Here is a 21,807-nt window from a genome sequence, read left to right as displayed (position 1 = left end):
ACCAGCAGAGAAAAAAACAACAACCACACAACACAACTAGTTTTTTGTGTGTTTTTTCCTTTCTAAAATAGGACAAGTGCTTAATTTCTTCCTTTCTCTGTGTCAAGGTTTGTTTGAGCTCTGTGTGTGTGTGTGTGTGTGTGTGTGTGTGAAAGAGAGAGAGAGAGAGAATACAGTAACAAAAACCTAGTTCTTAAAATGTTACTGCTTTGAAAAAAGATCACCATTCCTCAACCTCTGCTTTGAATTCATCAAAGGAGGTGATGTCAAACACAGAGACATAAAATGGCAGCTCTAATTAGAACAGAAACACAGCAGTGGGAAGGACACAAAGTCATTAGGCCCTTCTCACCCTCTTCTCACCTTCAGGCAGATGGCATTTTTGTTTTTAAAGACCATACCAGAACTGATGTGATTTTCATAGAGATGTTTTTAGATGTATTTATCGCAACAGATCTGAAACTAATTGAATTATGTTTTGCCAAGGTGTTTGAGGCATTTGTTTTTGTTATTAAAAACTACTATGATTCGGATAAAACATTCCCAGAGCAAATGAGCAGCAAGAATAGTAGTTCTGCATGCAGGAGGTATAGGGAAGGAAGGTGTGGCTGAAAATGGAGCATGTTTCTGTTTGGTTACTAAAATCCTCTACAGGAATATATTTTTGGTGGGACCATTATCTGGCCAGAGATCCTCACCTAGCTCTAAGAGGACTGGCAAGTGGGGTCTGGAAACTGGGCTTTTAAGGATTTTATGGGACATAATTTCCCAGTGAGATCTGAATGCCAGGAAGAATGAATCATGCCCCTTAATCTGACTTCTTTCTTGGTTAAGAGCACAGGTCTAGTTGGGCATGTATTTGTTATCATTTCTTTTAGATATAAAAAAAAATGCACCACAATAAATATGGTGACTGTACCACCACACTTGTATCTATTTCCAAATCACAAGGAACATTTCCATTATAGTGCTAACTGAGGCAAATTCCTGGATAGGCATCTTCTGTAGAAATGCTTCATGAAAAACTACATATTAATTTTGATGAAGAAGTCAGGGTTCTATCAGCACTGTAGAAAATGAGTCACTACCATATACAATATTTTCAGCTCGGACCACACAAGTCGGGAAAGCTCCTATTAACGTGTGAAGTCTTTCAGAGGTTCAACAAGTGAACTGATACTAAGGCTTTCTTAAAGGGGGATTGTTTTAATGGGTTAGTAACTACTGGTATATAATTCTCCCCTCTAATTAAATACCACATATGAAGCCATAAGAAAGAGATTATTTGGGACATTAAGGTTGTTTGAATGAAACCCGTGTAAAGAGGCAGGAACACATGCACTTAGTTAGGTAAGAATCCAGAAAGCAAGATCCTTTTAGAAGCAACACCCAGAGACTAAGGCCAGGGAGTAAAACAGTTGTGTTCAGAAAAGCTAAAAGTTATATTTCAATCATTCCGTGGGTCAGAAAAGTTATTCAACCACGACCGATGCTCTCTCGGAACCCCAAGGGGGAAGCATGTCCTTTGCTGCTCATGACGGCTGTCACATACATCCTGTCAATAACATGTACAACCAAACCCAACTTGAACGTCAGCTTCATTCGACATAACAGGAGCAGGAAAGGACTGCTGGAGGTAAATAGATTACAAAAAATGGGGTCAAAGTTATTTCCCCTGAAAAACATTTCTCTAAAGCAAAAATAAAGAGTTTGAAGAAACATCTCTAAGTGAAATTAAGGTACTTGGATTCAATTTAGAGGGCTAATACCTTTTTTCCTAGCTTTGACTAAGAAGAGTATATTACCCACAGGAGTGGGTAGTGGTTGGGAAAGCTGTGTTCAGGGCCTCATTCACATTCTTCTGTGAACAGTTGAGCTGTTGTGGAATCTGGTAGCAATCAACGGAAATAAAAATAGATTATCTGGAAAGTCTATCGGAATAAACTCTTCAGGCAAATGTTTAACTCACTGGTATACACAACAGCAGTGAGACCATTATTCAAAGAAAATTCCAAATTGGTTATGAAGGCTGACTTCCAAGGCGGCTGTGACGAACAGATCCTCATAATCATTCCAGGCGGCAGTGGGCTATGCACATGAGCCAGAAGACTGGAACTGCTCCATGGCCCTGCCCGCTCCCCTCAGCTTACTCAGCCTTCGGAATCTGGCTGAGTTACTATACTAAACATCCAACTTGAGTTATGGTGCGTTTTATAATTGTTAAGTGACAGTAACACTCTCAGTACATCACTGAATGTCTTATGTAGTTTATCGTGGAGAACTCCTTTGGTAGAAGTGGTGAAAGCAGATGAAATGTGTAAAATGCCAATCATAGGAAGAGGTGTAACTACTTATACTGAAGTTCTTTACACTACAAAATGGCACCCCTGTGAACAACCTTTTATGTATAGCTAGCTATTAAGTGTGCCCTTGACCTGTGCTACCTAAGAGATAGGGAAGGTTCGGAAATGCAAGTTGGTACTGTCATCTTTACCGGCTATGTTCAGGATTCAGGTGATGTATCCCTTGTCCTGGTAAACATGAGTTTTCCAGCTCAGTGTCTTAAACGCTAGTTACTGAGGAAGTGCTCTGCATAATGGACTTAATGACCTAGGACTGGACTGGCAGGGATCTGGGATGAGGTGTGTCAGGAGAGCTATGCTACTTAGGTGTGGGCAAAGCTTACACAGGCACTTCTGCACCATCCTTTCTGCTATTAATAAATCCACACTCTGTGGGTAGTTAATTTAAGATAAATCTTACATGATTAAAAGTATCAAAAGTGGAAAGGAACCTTGACCATCTCTGCCCTAGTAGCCCTGATAATTAATAGACTATGATAGGTATGATTAATAATTGTTGTTCTCTAACTACAACCTTCGGTTAATTCAAGCAATTTTCTCCTTGCCCTCTGCACATCAAATAACTTGTGTCTGTCATTCATCCCATACTCCATTCTTGGCAGGGTAACCCTTTCTCTTTTGCTCCTAAATTTCATCCATCCATGAAGGTTCACAAAGAGTTCTCAACAACTCTTCATCAGTTCCTCTATTGAATTGGGTCTCTATTTTCTGAATTCCGACTTCACATCTAGTCAGTTTTACAATTTAGCACACAATGCATTAATTTAACCCTTCTCTTTTTGTGATTGCCAGGTACCTAAGTGCCTTGTTGGACACACAGTAAACACAGCTCTCGCTTCAAGATAGGTATCCCCATCAGGCCAGTGGTGTGGGTTCATTTTCCAGACCTTCAGCAATAGAATTCTCTATTGATACTGTTCTTTAAAAAACCCCATGCTTTCATGACACCAAAAGAATTATAGAGATAGGGCTGACCTGAAATGCACAAGGAGTATTGTCCACACAGTAGACTCTCAGGTTGTAATCCAGGGAGTTGCAGGACATGCAGCCGAAAACTGCCACCTTGAGTTGCTTCACGGCACAGTCTGTGATTGGTTCTCCAGTGAGGGCATATGTCCCAAAACTGTCTAGGAGCACATGACATGCAAAGGGGTCCAACAGGCAGTAACAGGATGTGGATTCATCCTCCACTGACATCACCTCCTGTTGGGAAAAGGTGCATTAAATTCTCTCAGTTTAGAAATAAAAGATGTGATTCTATTTAACAATTACTTTCCAAGGACATAACTAACCAAACAAACATTTTCAGAATTAGGGCATTTTCATTGCCCTAATTTTCTTCTTATTTTTTTTAATCCTCACCCAAGAATATTTTTCTAGTGCTTTTTTAGAGAGAGTGGAAAAGAGAGGGAAAGACAGAAACATCAATGTGAAAGAAACACTTTGATTGGTTGCCTCCTGCAGGAGCCCTGACCAGGGACTGGGCTGGGGAGGAGCCTGCAACTGAGGTATGTGCCCTTGACCTGAATCAAACCTGGGATCCTTTGGTCTGCAGGACAATGCTCTATCCACTGAGCCAAACCGGCTAGGGCTGCCCTAATTTTCTTGATGTTAACTATTCTTCGGTCAAAATAAATGTTTACCCCAGAAACTCAGGAAAAGATTATATTCAGTGTTGGAATTCTACTTAATCTATATATATAAAAGCCTAAGTGACAGTTACCACCAGTCAACCAAACGACTGGTTGACTGGTGGCTATGATGCGCACTGACCACCAGGGGGGCAGATGCTCAATATAGGAGCTGCTGAGCTGTGGTGACTTGGCAGCTGCAGTTTTCAGGTGATGCACCAGGGACCAGAGAGGAGGGAGCCCAATTCTGGGGTGCATCACCCGAGAACTGCCCTCTCGCAATCCAGGACCCCTCAGGGGATGTTGGAGAGCCAGTTTCGCCCCGATCCCCGCAGGCCAGGCTGAGGGACCCCACCTGTGCACGAATCTGTGCTGGGCCTCTAGTAGATTATAGCAAACATTGGTTTCAAAGTTCTCCTATTTTTTGTTAATTTGTTCGATGCCAAATTAAAAAAAAATATGTCTTAACATCAATAAGTAAACATTTATGTTTTTAAAAAAGGTATTTCTGAAAATATCTTTTGCTATCCTTAAGGTACTATATATATTTTTCAAATATTTTATCCTCTTTCATTTCACCAAAATCATTCACGAGGAACCATTAAATAAATACTTTGGATAAGATGTACTAAGAATATATCACTTTCTCTGATAAGAATTTAGGTACGTGTGTGGCTGGTTTGGTAGAGCATAAATCCAATACCACCTGGATGTACAAGATTGTGAGGAAGTGCTGAGAAACTAAAGAGGAGGAAATCAAGCAAAGCAAAACTTAATAAAAAAGAGACCCAAACCTGGCCCAGTTAGGAAACCCATGGAACTTCATGCCCCAGGAAATTTGCCTATGGTTTATGAGGACTGAATAAATAGCAGAATGCATTTTCAACAGAGAATATAGACCAGTTTGCAGACATAGCTGGGCAGAGTAAATGTAATCTATTGCAGCAACTGGCATATTTCTTCTCATAGGAAAACATGATTTTCCTTTTACTTCTTTTGCTGGAAGTACCTCCTGGGAGGTCTGGTCCCAGGGCTAGCTGGAATAGGTCATTGTGTTCCAACAAGATAATTCACCTGCTTTCATGCAAACTGACTTCAGAGGGACAGAAAAAGGAATCCCGATCAGACAGATAAATCAGAGGTTTCACTTAAAACAGTAATTCCACTGCAATCTTTCTTTGCTGTGACTGTCTCCCTTGCTGTTACCCTTGTCTCATGTTTCCTCACTTTCTGTTCTTGTCTCTTGTTCTGTCTTTGTACTGTAACTCTTTTACAGGTGCTCATAAACACAGGGAGGCAGACACTCAGAATAATTTTCAATGTATTCATTAATTCACCAAAATATATTTAGCACCTACTGCATTCCTGATTACTTAAACATAGACTTGTTATAATCCCTCTGATGATAAAACAGATACTGTGATTTTATATAATCCCTATTTATATAATCCCATATAATCCTTATGATGACAAAAACAGATATAGTGACACAGTTTTATGTCCCAAAGAGAGAGGTACACAAGGATATATCTGTATGGGTAATTACAACTGTATTCTAAAACCGAACAAAAATAGCTCGTGATTCTCTCATCTCTTTTCCATTATCCTGGAAAACCACTAGCCAATACCTTCAGGGTGTTATAAAACACATGTCACCAACCCTCTGAAGAACAAGAAAATGATCACAAATTTCACAGCTGACTCTTTTTTTTTTTTTTTTTCAATTTTTTATTAAGGTATTATATGTGTACATATCTTACCATTGCCCTCCCCACACCCCACTCCCATATATATTAAGAGAGCATAAGGTTAAATCTATCCTGTAGGTGTAACCCAAATCCTGGTTTTCAAAAAAAGCAAAAATAGAGTCTCACCTCCCACGTGCCCTGCTGTGTCCTCTTCTTTAAATGGATATTCCAGTGCTCAGAACTGACATCTGCACAGTGTGGTATGGTCAATGCAAAGGGCGTGGTGACAATCATGTCTGGGGGACCGCAGGTGACTTCAGGACTCAGGAGCACCTCGGATCCATCGGACTGGAGGCTTTACCATTGGGAAGGGATGGAAGAGAGAGGCATGTAAAGGAGGGGGCTTATTTGAATGAGAATTTAGTTACAGAAAGGGTGAGGGTGGGGAGTGGGGGGTTCTCTTCAGCCTGAGCACAGTCCTTTCCCAGCATTCCTCCGGGACAGCACCACACATGCGGAGGGCTGGGCTGGACCACAGCCATTCATCTGAGCTGCTCAGGCACCCAGACTGGGCTTCAGCCTGGATTTCAAATCTGGGTTCTGACAAACAAAATGACAAATGCTTCTGCAGAAATAAAGGGCAGAACAGAAGAAAGCAAAGATGTGACCAGTGTGTCACACGCCACCTATGGAATCCTTATTCTTGTTGATGACGTTGTCAATGACCAAAGCCAAGAACGTTATAGAAATGACTAATCTGGTAATCTTAGCATCAGATTCCTTCCTTCTAACACATTCCACAAATATGTTTAATGCTAGTAGAGGCTAAAACAAAGTATTATGAAACAAAGCAACACTTGAAACACACCCGAACTGAGTATGTCTCTTCTGGTTTTAAAAAAATTTACTTTTTGCCAATGCATAGTGATAGCATAGTAAACAGCTCATTATAAATGTGCATAATCAAATACATATATATATTTTAGGTATATGTATTTTAGATACATATATTTAAAATATATATTTTAGATCTAAATTTCTATTTTAGATCTAAATTTAAAATCATTTTACCCAAAGCTGGTGTTTAGATTTTTCTGCATTGTGAATTATTTATGATGGGAACACAGAGTCATGAAACAGATAAAAGAAAGTGAAGCTTAATTAAAGGGAGATAATACCACCTCCGTGAATGCCTCTCTTTCATTTTCTGTCTTTTGTTTTTAATCTCTGTCCCCAAACAGGCAGGGACCATTATAGGACAGTGGTCAATGAGGAGACCCTAGAAGCCTACTCATGCACCCCACCAGATGCTTATGCAATTTTGAACAGTATTTAAATTTTTTTGACACATTTCCCTTGTAAGAGATATAGTGACACTGTAGATAGCCAATAAAGTAATCGAGGACTCTCAGCATTCCTCCTGGACAAAGGTACTTGAGAGCTGGGTTTGGTATTACTCAGGCTTTCTCTTACCCAACCCAGAAAGGACATTTAAATATATCGCCCCTGATCAAAGCAGCAACCTCTTGAGCAAGAGAAAGATGAAAATCAGTACTCAACAGTACCACCTTTTCTGTGATCTTGTATAAACAGTGTTTCTATGAGTACATCTAACATGTTATTAGTTTCTGACTTGCTCTGTTGATATCTGTTGTTCTTGCTCAAGTTAGTAATGGTCACACTCTACTTCATTATCTCTAATTTGCTGCTGCACTAAAAGCCAAGGCATATAATTGAGCAGAAACATGTTTCATCTACTGTACCTAAAACAGACCTGAACGTATCACACAGTCTCCCTTCCTCCCCAAAAAGCACCAGAGACGACTTCAAAAAATTCAACCTCCCATGTAGCCAACCATTGTCCAAAGCTGGCAATTCTTTCTATACAAGCAAAGCATAAGGCACCTGAAAATATGTCTGCATTTACCTTTAAGCAGGTTAGCCAAGCTACGGGCTGGGTTTAGAAAGTGGTGTATTAGCAATAACAAATGCTCTATGAACATCCTATGAATATACTTGAGGTTTGAAAAAAAAAGGGAAAATGCCCATGTGAGCTGTAACCAGCACGGAGTGGCAGGCTGCGTGTGGATGCCTGCCAGGCCCATTAGAGAGGGCTAAGCGCTTTTCCTGTAATTGCCGCCTGCATCCATCACAGACAGGAATAGCAGAGATGCTTCTGAGTGACCGATGACAAGCTCTCCTAAAAGAACTATTTAATTGCTTTCAGAGAATCATCCCCCTTGTTGAACATATTGTTCAAACATATGGGAATTTGGGGAATTATTTAATGCCAAATGAACTGAAATCAGCTAATTAGATGAACTCTCACACTCGTGAATAGCGAGGCTCCTTTCCGTAATAACTTAAACAGCATTAGGAGTCACAGGCGGTGCACATCCAGTACAGGCATGCATGGATCGGGAGCTTTGCGTTAGGCAGGCATCGGGCATTTCCATACGTGGGAAGGAAGTAAATCAAGATTTATATCTAATCACCCCACTGTGAAACAGTGTCTGGGTATAGGTTTCTCTAGTGAAGGAACAGAATTTAAATCTCTCCATTATTTCCCCCCACGATTAATTAAAAAAAAATTGCCCTTTTCTGCTACCTTTTTATTTAAATCTATCAGGAAGATTTACAAAATATTAATTAAGGCTCTTCACACACCTGGGAAGCAGGTGTGAACAGCAGAAGGTCCCAGAGAAGTCTATCAAAGCAATGGCAGCAAAATATCCCTATATTTCTACTCGCAGGCTCCTGTTCTCTGTGACCAGATGTACTTTCCTCCTCTGTTACCAGTAGGAGATTTCTGGTCCATTTGCTGGCTCCTGTGACATCCAAGGCAGGATGGAGGGAAAGCATAGTCTGAGTGTAGTCATGGATACAGACTTAGGGCCTTGGAGGACAGAGGGCTGGGGAGACTTAATTAGGCCTGGGCATAAATGAAGATTCATAAGGAAAGTATGGATGGCATTTAAGTTTTCCCACATTATATAGTACATGTCAAGAAAGTAGCCATGCTCCTGCTAGAAGAAAAGGTGACAGTTTTGTAAAATTGCTGTGAGCTAATAATAACTGTGAAATAATAACAGCAGCAATTTCAAGACCATAATGTGAACCACTTCAGGGCATCGCATACCATAGTGTAGTTAGAAAAGTCTGGTTGTGTGGACTTTTGCTACTTGTCCTTTTCATTGTGTTCTCTCTCTGTCTCTTTCTTTCTCTCTCTCTTCTGTCTGTCTGTTTTCTTTCTCTCTCTCTTCTATCTATCTATATCTATCTATCTATCTATCTATCTATCTATCTATCTATCTATCATCTATCTGCTGTGCATGTTTATGAAAGCTTCTGGATAGGAGAAGATCAATAATTTAAGAGTCAGGTCTGTGTAACCAGGTGGCTGGCTGAGCAACTGTATGGAAATATGGCTGTGAATTAACATTTCTGCTCACACAGTGCAGCAGAGGATTCTGGGGAGAACTGACAGGTATGCAGCTTTGATGCAGAAAACGCAGGGTGGGAGGGGGTGCAGAGGGGCAGCCTGGTAATCTGGTCCCATGTTGCTAACCTTGTTTAGTTACCAGGAGGGGAAACCCATAATAGAAGTGGCTGCAGAAAACATAGGCACTGGGCCAAAGGAACATTCTTATGTCCTCACGGTGCTCTTCGTGGCATCATCCCTGATACCTCATCCCTCCTCTCACCTTTTCTCTGTTATTAAAACCAGACGTGGCGAAAGGGAAAGCCCACGCCCTTCTGTACCTCTTCCCTCACGTGTAAAATAACACTGACTCTAAGATTGCCCTGAGAGTTAAAAGAAACATAAACAGCACCTAGTATATGCTCATTGTGGGATAGTTCTGCTTCCCAACCCCAAACTTCCACCCCTACTGACTTTTCACTTGTCCTACTACTATCATAACTGTGCTCCTTTGAGGTGGCTAATCTATTCAACAAAATTGTCATTATATCAACACATGCTTTGACAAAATTTTCAGTGCCTTAGAGATGTGTACTATGGGAATTTAAGGCATAGAATTTAAGGTAAGGATGCTTTTCCATCCTTACCTCCCAGTCTGAGCTCAACTCAGCAAGCAGAGGAATCTCACTAAAATGTCAATTTGTTCCCGCCTCAGGAATTCCAGCTGGTCCAGCTGCTCCGGAGTGCTCAGTGGGGCCTGGAAGAGTTTTCCTCCAGATCCACGTGGTTGGCTTCCCCAGGCCCTTGAGGTCTTGGCTCAAATGGCACCTGCTAATGAGGTATTCCCTGACTGTGCCTAAGCCACGCAGATAAAGCACTCCTACACCAAAAGCTGGCCTTATCCCATTCTCCACAACATGTATTGACCTTTAATGCACTTACTTACTTTTTTTTTTTTTTGCCTTCCACAAACTAGAATGTAAGCTCTATAAGGCCATAATAATTTTTTTTTCTGTTCTTCTTTGTTCATTGTTGTATCCCCAATGCTGGTTGTAAGCACTAAAACATATTTGTTGAAAAGGACATAGGAGCATGAAGTGGTTCCTACTAATGAAACCTGGAAAATTGTGAGCAAAATAAACCATGGTACCAAAGGATAATAATCCATTGAATAACACAAGAACCCATTAACTACATGCCTATGAATGAGTGAATGAGAAGGGAAACGTCTTGCATACAATAGGAAGCCAGCTAATACATGTAGAAAATCATCATTTGGCAACCTACATTATTAACTTTTGACACAGTTGAGAATTATGAATGGGTGCTAATCTACTTGGTGAACGTTTAAAAACTAATAAGGAACTATTTACATGGTTTCAAAGTATCTTTGAAACTAATCACAAAGGGTAAGATATGATTTTATAGTGGGAAATCTTGGCAGCCACCACCTAACCCCAGTTACCCAAGTTCACACTGCCAGGAATGGGATGAGTCAGCAGAATATACCTCCTGAGATGACACAGTGAAAAGAACTAGGCATCACTTCTGTAACATTCCCGCCAATAACACAAAATCTGAATTTAATTGTAAGGAAATATCAGACAAGCCCCATTTGAGGGGTATTCTGCAAAATAAATGATTACCCTCTTAAAACCCATCTATGTCATGAAATAGAGACAGTTTTAGGAACTGTTTCAAATTCATAGAGACTAAAGACACGTGGCAATAGAATGTAGTGAATGGACTTAGATTTTCATTTGCTGTAAAGGACATTTGGATAAAAGGTGAAATATGAGTAACTGTGGAGTAGATGATAGTAATATGTTAATGGTAATTTCTTAATTTTGATAATTGTGCTGTGGTTAGGTAAGAGAAATTATTTTTCGGATATACGTACATGCTGAAGTATTTAGGGACAAAGGGAATCTTGTTTACAATGGCTAAAAAATAAGTATGTGTGTATGCGTGTGTTTTGTTTGTGTATACACGCATATATGGAGAATATAGCAAATGTAGTAAAATGTTAACATTTGTGAATCTGGATGTGGGATACCTGGGAATTCTTTATACTATTGCAACACTGAAGGTTAAAGTTGTGTCAAAAACAAAACACCACAATGTTTTTTAAATAAATAAATGAATGAAAATAGGGGCCAGGGAGAATTTTTCCAGGTTTCTTACAATAAATCAGCCAGGTCGCTGACTACAGTATAAAATGTGTAGTGGAGGGCGAGAAAAGTGCTGCATTGGGTCGTGATGAGGTGATGGCCAAACCTCATCACACAGTAACTAATATTCTGCCACCTGCCCCCACACCACTGCCACCAGAAGGTCATGCTGGTGAAGGTCAGCTACAGTGCAGCACCTGCTAACTGGCAGGTCTGGAGGTTATCTGTGCACATTTGGCTTTTGCTTTCAATATGTTTTTACCTGATTCTAGACTTGTAACATGTCACTCTCTTTATGCAAAACAACCAGCTCTGTATTTTGAGATGAGATTTTCATTATTGTTGTTGTTTTCTGCCATGTTGCGCTTGGTAATTATCCTTCCCTCCTCTCCTCCTTATGGTCTATATTATAGATAAATGTAGGTTTGATCACCTTTACCCAGAGTATCACTCAGGAATGCAGGCAGGAGAGTAATGATAGTTTTACTATGCCAGACCCTGGGTCGATACATAATTAAATCATCTTTTAATGGAATAGACATAAAAGGCAGATAGATGGAAGCTGCACTTAGTCTTAAAATTAAAGTTCAGAAAGGAAGATAGCTCCAGTCTCCTACAATTTTCTACCCAAGAAGATTCATAGTTTTAACTAATATTATTCTCTTTTCATTAAAACCCTCAGATATTGACCTAGGGTGCTAACATTGCTGTGGATAAAAATCAAGATTTAGGGTTTATTATTTCTGTTGTTTTCCCTTGAGTCAGAAACCTCTCTTCCTCTGGAGCTCTCAGATTAGCCCCTAGCATCACAGAACCTGGAGAGATGGGCCTTGTAAAGCCAGCATGATTACCAGTCAACCTGATATGACCAGGTCTGAGAGCTGTAATTCTCTAGCTGCCATGTATGACTTAGGCAAACAGACTCCTGGAAAGGGAGACTAGGAGATCAGGAGCAGAATAGAGAGAAAAAAAAAAGTGAAGATGAGCAAAATCTTCTCTTTATCATGATAGATTCCCTTTTCAATCTTTAAGTGGCTCTAAAACTGCAAGGTGGTTGCAAATTCCCTTGGGCAGCTTGTTTCAAATGATGTTTCTGGACACCACCAATGAAGATTCTGATCATTTTCCATTAGGCCCAGAAACCTGCCCTGTTTACTTGTATTCCCTACATGCAAGGTAGCACTGGCACTAACATTTGAGAAAAGTTGGGTAGTTCTTGAGAGAATATCCAAAGCAACACCTCACGCAGTGTAAACTTGGAGGTCTGTCAAGTACCAACAGGGGAAGTGTCTCAAATGGAAATTGGATGCCTGTTAAGTTGAAATGCTCAATATCAAGGCCTTGGATGATGCTACTGCAATGGAAAATTCAGCTGCATAGGAACTGATCCAACATGCCTTTTCTTGAAGTAGCATCTATATAATAAAAGCCTAAGCGACCAGAAAAACCAGTTGCTATGATGCACACTGACCACCAGGGGCAGATGCTCAACTCAGGAGCTGCCCGCTGGTGGTCAGTGTGCTCCCACAAGGGAAGTGGCTGCTCAGCCAGAAGCCAGGCTCATGGCTGGTGAGCATGGCAGTGGTGGCGGGAGCCTCTCCCACCTCGTGGCAGTGCTAAGGAGCAGCAAGCAGAGTGGTAAGGAGCGAGCAGGTGGGCGGTAAGGAGCGAGGGATTCTGGATTGCGAGAAGGATGTCCGCTTGCTGACTTAGGCCCGTTCCCCATGGGGATCGGGCCTAAGCCGGCAGGTGGACATCCCCTGAGGGGTCCTGGACTGTGAGAGGGTGCAGGCCAGGTTGAGGGACACCTTCCCCCCCCCCACCCCGTACATGGCATGAATTTCGTGCACCAGGCCTCTAGTATGTATTAATAAGCAAGGATGTCAGGTTGGAGGGTAGGTTAGCAGTAACTGGAAATAATGTTAAAGCTCATCAAGCCGTTATATTGCATTAGTTGGGGCTGGGAAAGGAGCAGTTAGAACAGTGGATTACAACAGGCAACAAGTGCAATAACCGAGGATAGAAGCATATGGCTCTACTATTAAAGGGTTTAAAGATCTGGGTCACCCACCCAGTATTATCTGAAATAGGATCACAGGAAGGGAAATGGTACCAGGGGAACTGGGGCGGGAGGGAAATTACACACTAGAATAAGGATCTGAATTTGCTGAAATTTGAGCAACACCACACTGAGAGATTAAACTGTTTGCATATGTTAAATGGCTTTGGTTTACACACACACACACATAGGGTGTTTACCAATTAATATACTAACGGAATCACAAATCATGTGCAAATCACCAGTTCCTAGACGCAATTTAAGCCTCATCTCTCATGCAGTGTCAGGCTTGCGGGTAGCTTGTTTACTGCAAGTGGAATGATGGCTCCCTGAAAGTGCTTTAAAGTAAAAGCAGTGAGGGGAAGGGAGAGAGTGATCTATGGGGCACGCTGCTACAGCACTTTTTATATCTACTAGGCTGTTCATTCATTTGCATTTTGAATGGGGAAAACAGCCTTTTCTAGAGGAAGTCCCATTTCACAGAATCATTTCATTTTAGGCGGGGAAAGGAGCTGGGAGTAATCAGGCCCATAGCATTCTTTAACTGAGGAAACAAAGGGTGTGGCATGGTGTGGGGTGGAATGACAGGACCAAAGCCACACCTCACTGTTGACAGAGTTGGGACTAAAATCCCCTGTCCTGTTAGTGTTGGCGGCCATGGGTTGGGTGGGGGGTAAGGCAGTGAAAAGAACAGATGTTCCCTGGGACATAGTCTCCAAACCTGGGATTTTGAGGGTAAAACGTTGGCCTGTGAGTTGTTAAGGTTGTATTCATAGACACTGGAGGTATATAGAGTGCTCAGAGTAGTCTGGTATCAGTTTCCTATTAATGCCATACTGCAGACTTACTGACTTAAAAACAACACAGATTTATTATTTACAGTTCTGTAGGTCAGTACTCTCACTAACCTAGCATAAAGGTGTCATCAGGGCTCCAGAGTAGAATCCATTTCTTTGCCTCCTCCAGCTTCTAGAGGCCACCTGCCTTCCTTGGCTGGAGTCCCCTTCTTCTGGGAGCAGCAGGATAGCATCTTCACATCTCTGCATCTGACTCTGCTACTCCTGCCTTCCTTGCATAGGCCTATCTGCATAATCTCGAATAATCTCTTATTCTCCAGGTGCTTAACCTTCATCACCTCAGTAAAGCCCCTCTGCCATGGACGGTAACATATTCACAGGTTCCCAGGATTAAGATGTGACTGCTTTTTTGGGGGGATAGGGTGGCATTCATTCTTCTGTCTCCCACCAGGCTCTTCATGGCTTATTCACTTTAGAGTTAGAACCTAGAGACCCCCCTGCTGTTGTCTCCTGGTCCAGTGTTTTCTCCCAGACGCCATACAGACAGACCAAGGTGTTGGTTGACCTTTGTGTTATCTTAGCTGTTTCAGCTGCCGGCAGCCTCACATAATTTCCAGGGTGAAGCTCCATGTCTGCATGCAACTTGGAGTCCTGGGGAGTTATTATGGTTTGTGCTAAAGATGATCACCAAGGGAGTTAGGAGGTTGATCACCCAGGTTTTGGAAGGGCTGTGGGGATCACCTTAGAGAGCACAGAGGGTGGCCCCAGAGGGTGTCTTCTCGCAGCATTTTTATTAGGCTATAACTAACTGAAGTGGAAAGGATGATATATATTAAATATCTTAATAGGACAGGTTATTTCTCCTTCCAGCATGGGCAATAAAAGAGATGGCACATACAAATAAAAATAATTACAGTCTATGGTGTTCCTTTACAATGTGCAATTACACTCATGAACTGGTAACTCTCTCGTTGTATTAAGGCACCTTCCATTCACATTTATTAACCACATTCGCACACCCTTGTTAGCTTGTCAATGGCATAGTAATTAAAGACTCCTCTGGACCACGTTGCTCGCTTCACTTTGTGAGCTCACAGGGCCTTCCAGAGCACTTTGATTAAAATGGCAGCAATGTTTATTTATGCGTGTTTGTTTGTGGCCCAAGGGAGGTAAAGAGGAAGGGATGGTAAAGGGCATGATATGGGGAAATTCTCCTTCCCCTCAAAAGGCAGATCATAAAATGACAATGTGAGGGTCCCTCCCCCCTTTTTTATTTTCCCTCCTCACTTTTTGTGGGTAATGGTAACCTAAATGACTTTGTGAAGAAACTGTCAGGATTTTACTGAGGCAAAGAGCAGTCTTCTAAAGGTGCATCAACCCTTCTAGGCCATTAGGATGCCATTTGATAAATTGCACCTTTTATGACACTGCATCGCACTGGTAGCCTGAAAGAATTAATGTGTTTTTGAAATTGCAGCAATTTACTCCCCTCACGCTGGCAGAAAGAGCCCCTTTGTTTGTGACTTAGGAAGCCCCTTTTCTCCTCAGCAGCTCCCTGGGCCTGATATGAAGTTAATTAATGCCAAATTTCCTCCAGAGCATGGGTGTATGCCATCAATTGGATTCTTCCAAGAAAAATTTGTCAAACTCAAAGCAACAAACTGGATTCAAATTCATGACTGACCATTGAACAGAAATGGTGGCAGGAATGGTTTGTTCATGTCCCTCCATCGCTATCTAGCAAAGAAAGCATGGCAAAGTGGACAGGGCCAAAGCTTGTTCCAGGTGGCCTAAGCCAGCTGCCCTCTTAACTGGTCATTGACCTCCTAAGTCTAACACCAGCCCACCTGGCATCCAGAGGTAGACTCATACAATCTACCTCTAATGTGTAAGTCATAGGCCAGAATGTTAAGGGAAATAGAGGGAAATTCAAAGGAACTGATGCAGGGTGTCCTTTGTATCTTCACAAGGCTCTTGATTTTACAATGAACAGTTAATAGTGCTATCACTGGATTCATCTGGTATCGGTCAAAAAGGAAAGATCCTAAATTCTTTTGCATCAATGGCACGAGCTAAAACAAATCCCATGGACTTTAGAGAGCTTATCTATGTAATTAAAAATACAGCATTTTATTTTATAGCAAAATACAGCATTTACATGGCACTTTACAATTTGCACAGGACTTTTCATATAGAAAGTCCCTTTATTGTCCTCACCCAAATCCTGGAATGCAGTTAGTAATAGACAATATTTATAGATAATAGAATTGAGGTCCAGAGAAAGAAAATGAGTTGCTCAAAGCCATTTAGGCTGTAAGTGGCAAGGCAGAGTGGAATTCAGGACTTCTGAATCCCTGTGTTCTCCTCATTCTATGATGTCCTCTCATTTCTGATAATCCTTTATTTCCCATGTGATGCCAATGATCGAATCTGCACTACTTTCCTGACAAGTTATGTACATTATCAGTTCAATGAACTCCAGGACAGGCAGATTCTTTCCCAGCTAGGAAGGCACAGGCCACAAAGGCAGGCAGATTTCACCCTGCTCGAAGCAGGCAGGCACAGTATCTGCCCGATATTGTGACATTTTTGCTCTGAGTGGTACTGCTACCATGTGCTGTAGCCAAAATCTTGTCATGGAATTTCTATTCAGCAGTCAATATTTTCCTTGGTTATAAATATTACTTTTGCCTATTATTAATTCTTGAATCAATTTTCTTCCTGTCCCTTTTCTTATATGTCAAAGAGCTGTGTTTATTCCCTGGAAAGAAATCCAGAGTTGCTCCCCAAGCAGCTATTATCACAAACTCTCAGGTGACCTTCAGCTGGCAAATCTCTCTCTACTAATTAATCATCAGCTCCCAGGCCAGAATTCTTGGAATTATCTTCAACTTCTTCATCTCCTTCAACACACACTGCATATGCACATGCACACGCGCACAGATGACCTTGCTGAGTTCCTCCCCAAGTCTCTCTCAAAACTCCCCACTAACAGCAATGTGAGGATTAGAGAAAGAATTTAAAATGTTCACAACTAGAGACAAGGATACTCACAAGTAGAGTGACTAATTTATTATGCAAATTGAGATACTTTTGAGGGTGAAAAGGGGGCATTATTAATAACTGTGCCAGGCAAAATGAGGCATACCATTATTTTCACTGTGCTCACAAGGAGGGTGTGGGTATAATGAGACTTGAACTTGGGTGGTGGCAGTGGAGATGAAGCAGTAGATAATATATCTAAAATTAGAGGCCTGATGCATGAAATTAGTGCAAGGGGCTCGGCCCTCCAGGCCTGGCTTCGTCCAGAAGGTCATCTGTAAGGTCGTTTGGCTGTCCAGTCTAATTAGCCTATTACACTATATGGGAGCCTGGAAATTATGGAAGTGCTCTTTGCCCCTCTCCCCTTGGCTTTAGCAGTATGTCCTTTCTCAGCTTTGTCTTTTGCTGTTCTCTGGTAACATGGAACAAATCAACAAACTGATGGACAATGAGAAAATCAGGTATCCATGTCCACTTCCTGCAGGTGACACAAAATTTTGAGTAATTCTCTTGGGGCTGTTTTCTTGGTGAGGGCAGGGACAGCCATTTTTGATACCTGTACTCCTCCAAAATGTGACTCCTCTTTTTGTCTCTTCCAGCCCCATTCTTATATCAATAGGGAGGGAGGGAGCATGGTATGTGAGTGGATGGGAGAGTGGTAGTGCCCATTCTGATGAAATGATGCTGCAGGTGCTGCAGGGAGGTAGGACCATTAGCCTTGGCATTATAGCTGGAAAATACCAGAAATTAGAATGTTGGGATATTTAGTTCTTTTTTTAAGGGATCCTATATCCTCTACCAGAAATAAACTACTTCATGTAAGGGATCCTATTTTTCTTGGTCCACAGAACCAAATACATTTGGCACTTAATAGTCATTGAACTGAGCTCATAATATCAATAGTGAAAACTATCACAGAAGTCCACGACTTTCTTGCAGTGAGATAGTACAGTGTTTTTGCCAGAGCTGGAGGATAGCGTGAGACAGAACCTGGTGGGGAAGTCCTTTAAGCCAGTGGTCACCAATCGGTGGTCCGCGGACAACTGGTGGTCCGAAAGGTTAGCAACCGCTGGTTTAAGGAAACCTTTGGAGCAGCAGTCGCCAACCGGTGGTCTGCGGACCACTGGTCTAAGCTGAAGAATGCTAACAGAGATGAAAATCAACCCAGCAGGTCTGAGCCAGGTTTTCTCCCTGTGGCAATGTCCTGACCAGTCACCTGGTGTCAGGGTAGAACCAAAGACAGATGCTTTTATTCTGAGCTCAAGAGTCAGACCACTGAACTAATTGTGACTTTCTTCCCATAGTGACTTTCTTCTATCTTTCTAGCCTTGTATTTGGTCTTATCTCATGCTTTGCTATGAAAGCCACTGCACCACCAAGGCACCCTCGAAAAATGAGTTTCATAACACCACCATGTCTGCCTTCCCTGAGATATACCCATTTGATAGCAAATAAAGCAAAACAAAAGAAAACAACAGAAGAAAAAAGTTAGTTGAAATATTCCTCTGGGATGAGCCTAAATTCTAAAATATGTGCCTTTTTGTAAATTATTCAGTAAGATTATTTACATTTCCAATTTTAGTCTAAGCATTTGGTCAGGAATATCCACATGACAGTGTAATTGAAAAAAGAAATGAATGTTTGCCTTTGGTTTCATTTTATTGCTTCTCAGAAGAAAGCTCCATATAATAATTTTCTGGTCCAGTTCTCCACTCTCCAACCACGGGGTGGGGAGGGGTGCACAAGAGAGCTGGGAAGACTATGCCACATCTATACCATTTTCTTTTTATATTTTTATTGATTTCAGAGATGAAGGGAGAGGGAGAGATAGAACAATCAATGATGAGAGAGAATCATTGATCGGCTGCCTACTATGCGCCCCAAAGATGATAAATAAAAGAAAACTTAATGGATATATTTATATTTGTAATAGACATATTTATATTTGTAATATGCATTTCTATTATTAAGTATAAACACTGTCCCTCACCAAGCATGTCTTACTGGGGATCAAGCCTGCAACCCAGGCATATGCCCTGACCAGAATCAAACTGTGACCTTCTGGTTCATAGGTCAACACTCAACCAGTGAGCTACACCAGCTGGCTGGGCCCATTTTCTTATTGGAATGTATGTGGGGAAATTTCTGAAGTGAGACAAATGACTTTTTTGATCCTCTTGTTTAAACACTTTAATTTTATTTTATTAAAAAAAAAATCAAAACATGGTTAGAGAGAATGAAAAATTATCCACTCCCCCCCCCCCCCCCCCCCGCAAAATAGCTCCTAAAAAAAAGTAAAATTAAAAGGACCCAATTGCTTTCAAATTAAAGTTTGGGAATGGAGACAGGCTTTTGAGAATGATGACTGCTTTGCCAGTTCTTGCCCTCTAAAGGGGCCTGCAATAGAGGAGCCATGCTTGGCCATGAGCTAGCTGCTTAAATACCCGGATCCAGGAGGACATCAAGGGCTCATCACCGCAATATCTGGCAGCCCCAGTGTCATGCCATTGAGTTTCTGTGAGGCCACTCTAGTTCCTGCTCATGTGAGGTCACTAAGTGCCCTCTATTTTGTGAATGGGCACTGCATGCAACCTAACTTTGCTCTGTGGAAAGCCCTGGATTAGAGTTGGAAGGCAATGTTCTGGCATCAGAGTGACTTCCAAGCAGGGAATAGTGCCTGGATTTAGACACTCTTAAAGACTCTCCCCCACCTTGTACTCTATAGATACTAGAAAAATATATCTGGAATCTAGAAATCATTGAGGGATAGCCATAGCCATTTCTACTGATCTTTTAGATTCAGTACAAGTGACAGACAACTCCTGAGAGCCATCCTCCCTACCATCCCCTCTGAAGTCTATTTTAGAATAGATTCAGGGGCCTTTCTCTATTTTTCCATTGCTTTCTGTGAAATCCTCTATTGCAGTGTAATTCCACATTGAATTATAAAGCTATTGTCTTCCCAAACCCAGGTCCCTCTCAGTCTGTTTCATAATGTATTTCTATTATTAAGCATAAGCACTGTCCCTCATCAAACATGTCTTACTGGACTCAAGAATAATATGCCCAATTAAGCCTAAATTGGGGAGTGTGAGATAGTCTAACACTACATTGTGAGACAGAAAATCTTGCTTTGGTGCTCAGTCTTGCTACAACCTAAGGCAAACCTAACTTTACTTGGTCTTAATTTTCAAATCTATAAAAATTAGGATGATTATGTTATTTACCATATAGAATTGATATGAAAGTTAAAGGATATACTGTAGGTGGAATGCTTAATCAAATATAAATATATCCATTAGGTTTTCTTTTATTTATCATCTTTGAGATTGTTGTATCACTTTATTTCCTACAACCCCATAGTATCTCTATAAGGTAGGTACTGTTGCTTTTCACATAAGGACACTCACAAAGAGCTTCATTATCTTACCTAAGGTCACACAGATAATAGCAGGCAAGCTTAGATCTGAACCCAGGGCCTCTGATGCCGGAGCTCACACTCTTAATCACTGGGCTCAAATGTTCCCTAATGTGTCTGCTGAGATTCAGCCCTGGAGTGAGACCTGCTTCTAGTCCTTCTTCTCTCAAGTCTATAATGCAGTCGTCCTCAAACTACGGCCCGCGGGCCACATGCGGGTGTTTTTGCCATTTTGTTTTTTTTTACTTCAAAATAAGATATGTACAGTGTGCATAGGAATTTGTTCATAGTTTTTTTAAACTATAGTCCGGCCCTCCAACGGTCTGAGGGACAGTGAACTGGCCCCCGGTTTAAAAATTTTGAGGACCCCTGCTATAATGTAACAACAGCAATTTACCCTATGCCCTTCTAAGAAAAGTTCAACTTGATCCTGCCTTGCCTATTTCTCAGTGCTCTTACAGAGCTGTTCCAGGGGATGCCTCCTTACAGGGGTCTGGAGGAGTGGGGATCCAGCATCAGAGAGCTGTCTCCTTCAAGTCCCCAGCATCAAGGAGAGGTGGCGTCCTTTAGTCCATGAGCTCTGGAATTGGAGCCAGATACTCTGAAGGCAAATCTCCGCTCAGCCAGTAAGTAACATGCCTTGGAAAGCAGCTTCCCTTCTTGGAACCCTTTTTTAGATTTTCCCCCACATCTCTAAAATTGGTATAAAATCCTCCTCTTTGGAACATTACTGTGGAGATTAAATGAGTCAGAGGTATGTAAGAGTACATAGAAAAAATACACTAAAATAAAGGCAAGTAATTATTACCTTTTCAAGGATGCAAATTCCCCTTCCAGCAAAACATAATGTGTGTATATATACAAAAAATGATCAGACATAATTTCCTAAGCACTATAACCAACCTGAAGGTCCATATTGCTAAAAGAGGTTGGAAAAGCTTCATTAAGCTGTTTGGTCAAGTCTGAAAGTGTAGACAGAGCAGGGGCATTGAGGAAGGAAAGCGACATCGTTCCACTTAATGAAAAGCACAGTGTCCTCTCTAGGTTCTCCCGAGAAAGACAGGGTACATTCTGTCCTGACGACCTCACCTAAAACTTACCAAAATAACGAAATATAACCAACCATCTGAGACTATTTGAACACAAGGGGTTATTTTGAGTCTGCGATTCATCCCACACAGCCATATCCCTGGGAACCTGGTAGAGAATTTGGATCA

At 41.5% G+C, this 21,807-nt stretch overlaps 1 protein-coding gene and 1 long non-coding RNA gene across 4 annotated transcripts in view; one reads left to right on the top strand and one right to left on the bottom strand.

Annotated features, from left to right (window-relative positions):
- The window catches only part of UNC5D (unc-5 netrin receptor D), a gene marked incomplete at both ends in the record, with an annotated part of 503,620 nt that overhangs the window by 30,016 nt on the left and 451,797 nt on the right, over positions 1-21,807 (bottom strand). For all 3 annotated transcript variants that reach the window (XM_079779640.1, XM_079779639.1, XM_079779641.1), the window contains 2 exons: positions 3,339-3,566; positions 5,869-6,037. In XM_079779640.1, coding sequence (XP_079635766.1) covers positions 3,339-3,566; positions 5,869-6,037 — 397 coding nt within the window. The remainder of the gene's footprint in view (positions 1-3,338; positions 3,567-5,868; positions 6,038-21,807) is intronic.
- LOC307104639 overlaps positions 1-21,807 on the top strand; it is a 199,056-nt gene that overhangs the window by 105,520 nt on the left and 71,729 nt on the right. The gene's annotated exons all lie outside the window — the stretch shown is intronic.

The sequence above is a fragment of the Cnephaeus nilssonii genome (assembly GCF_951640355.1).
Source record: "Cnephaeus nilssonii genome assembly, chromosome: 8".
In the NCBI taxonomy this organism is placed as follows: domain Eukaryota; kingdom Metazoa; phylum Chordata; class Mammalia; order Chiroptera; family Vespertilionidae; genus Cnephaeus; species Cnephaeus nilssonii.
The sequence above is the reverse complement of the archived record's forward strand: the minus strand, read 5'-3'. Positions and strand labels throughout refer to the sequence as shown.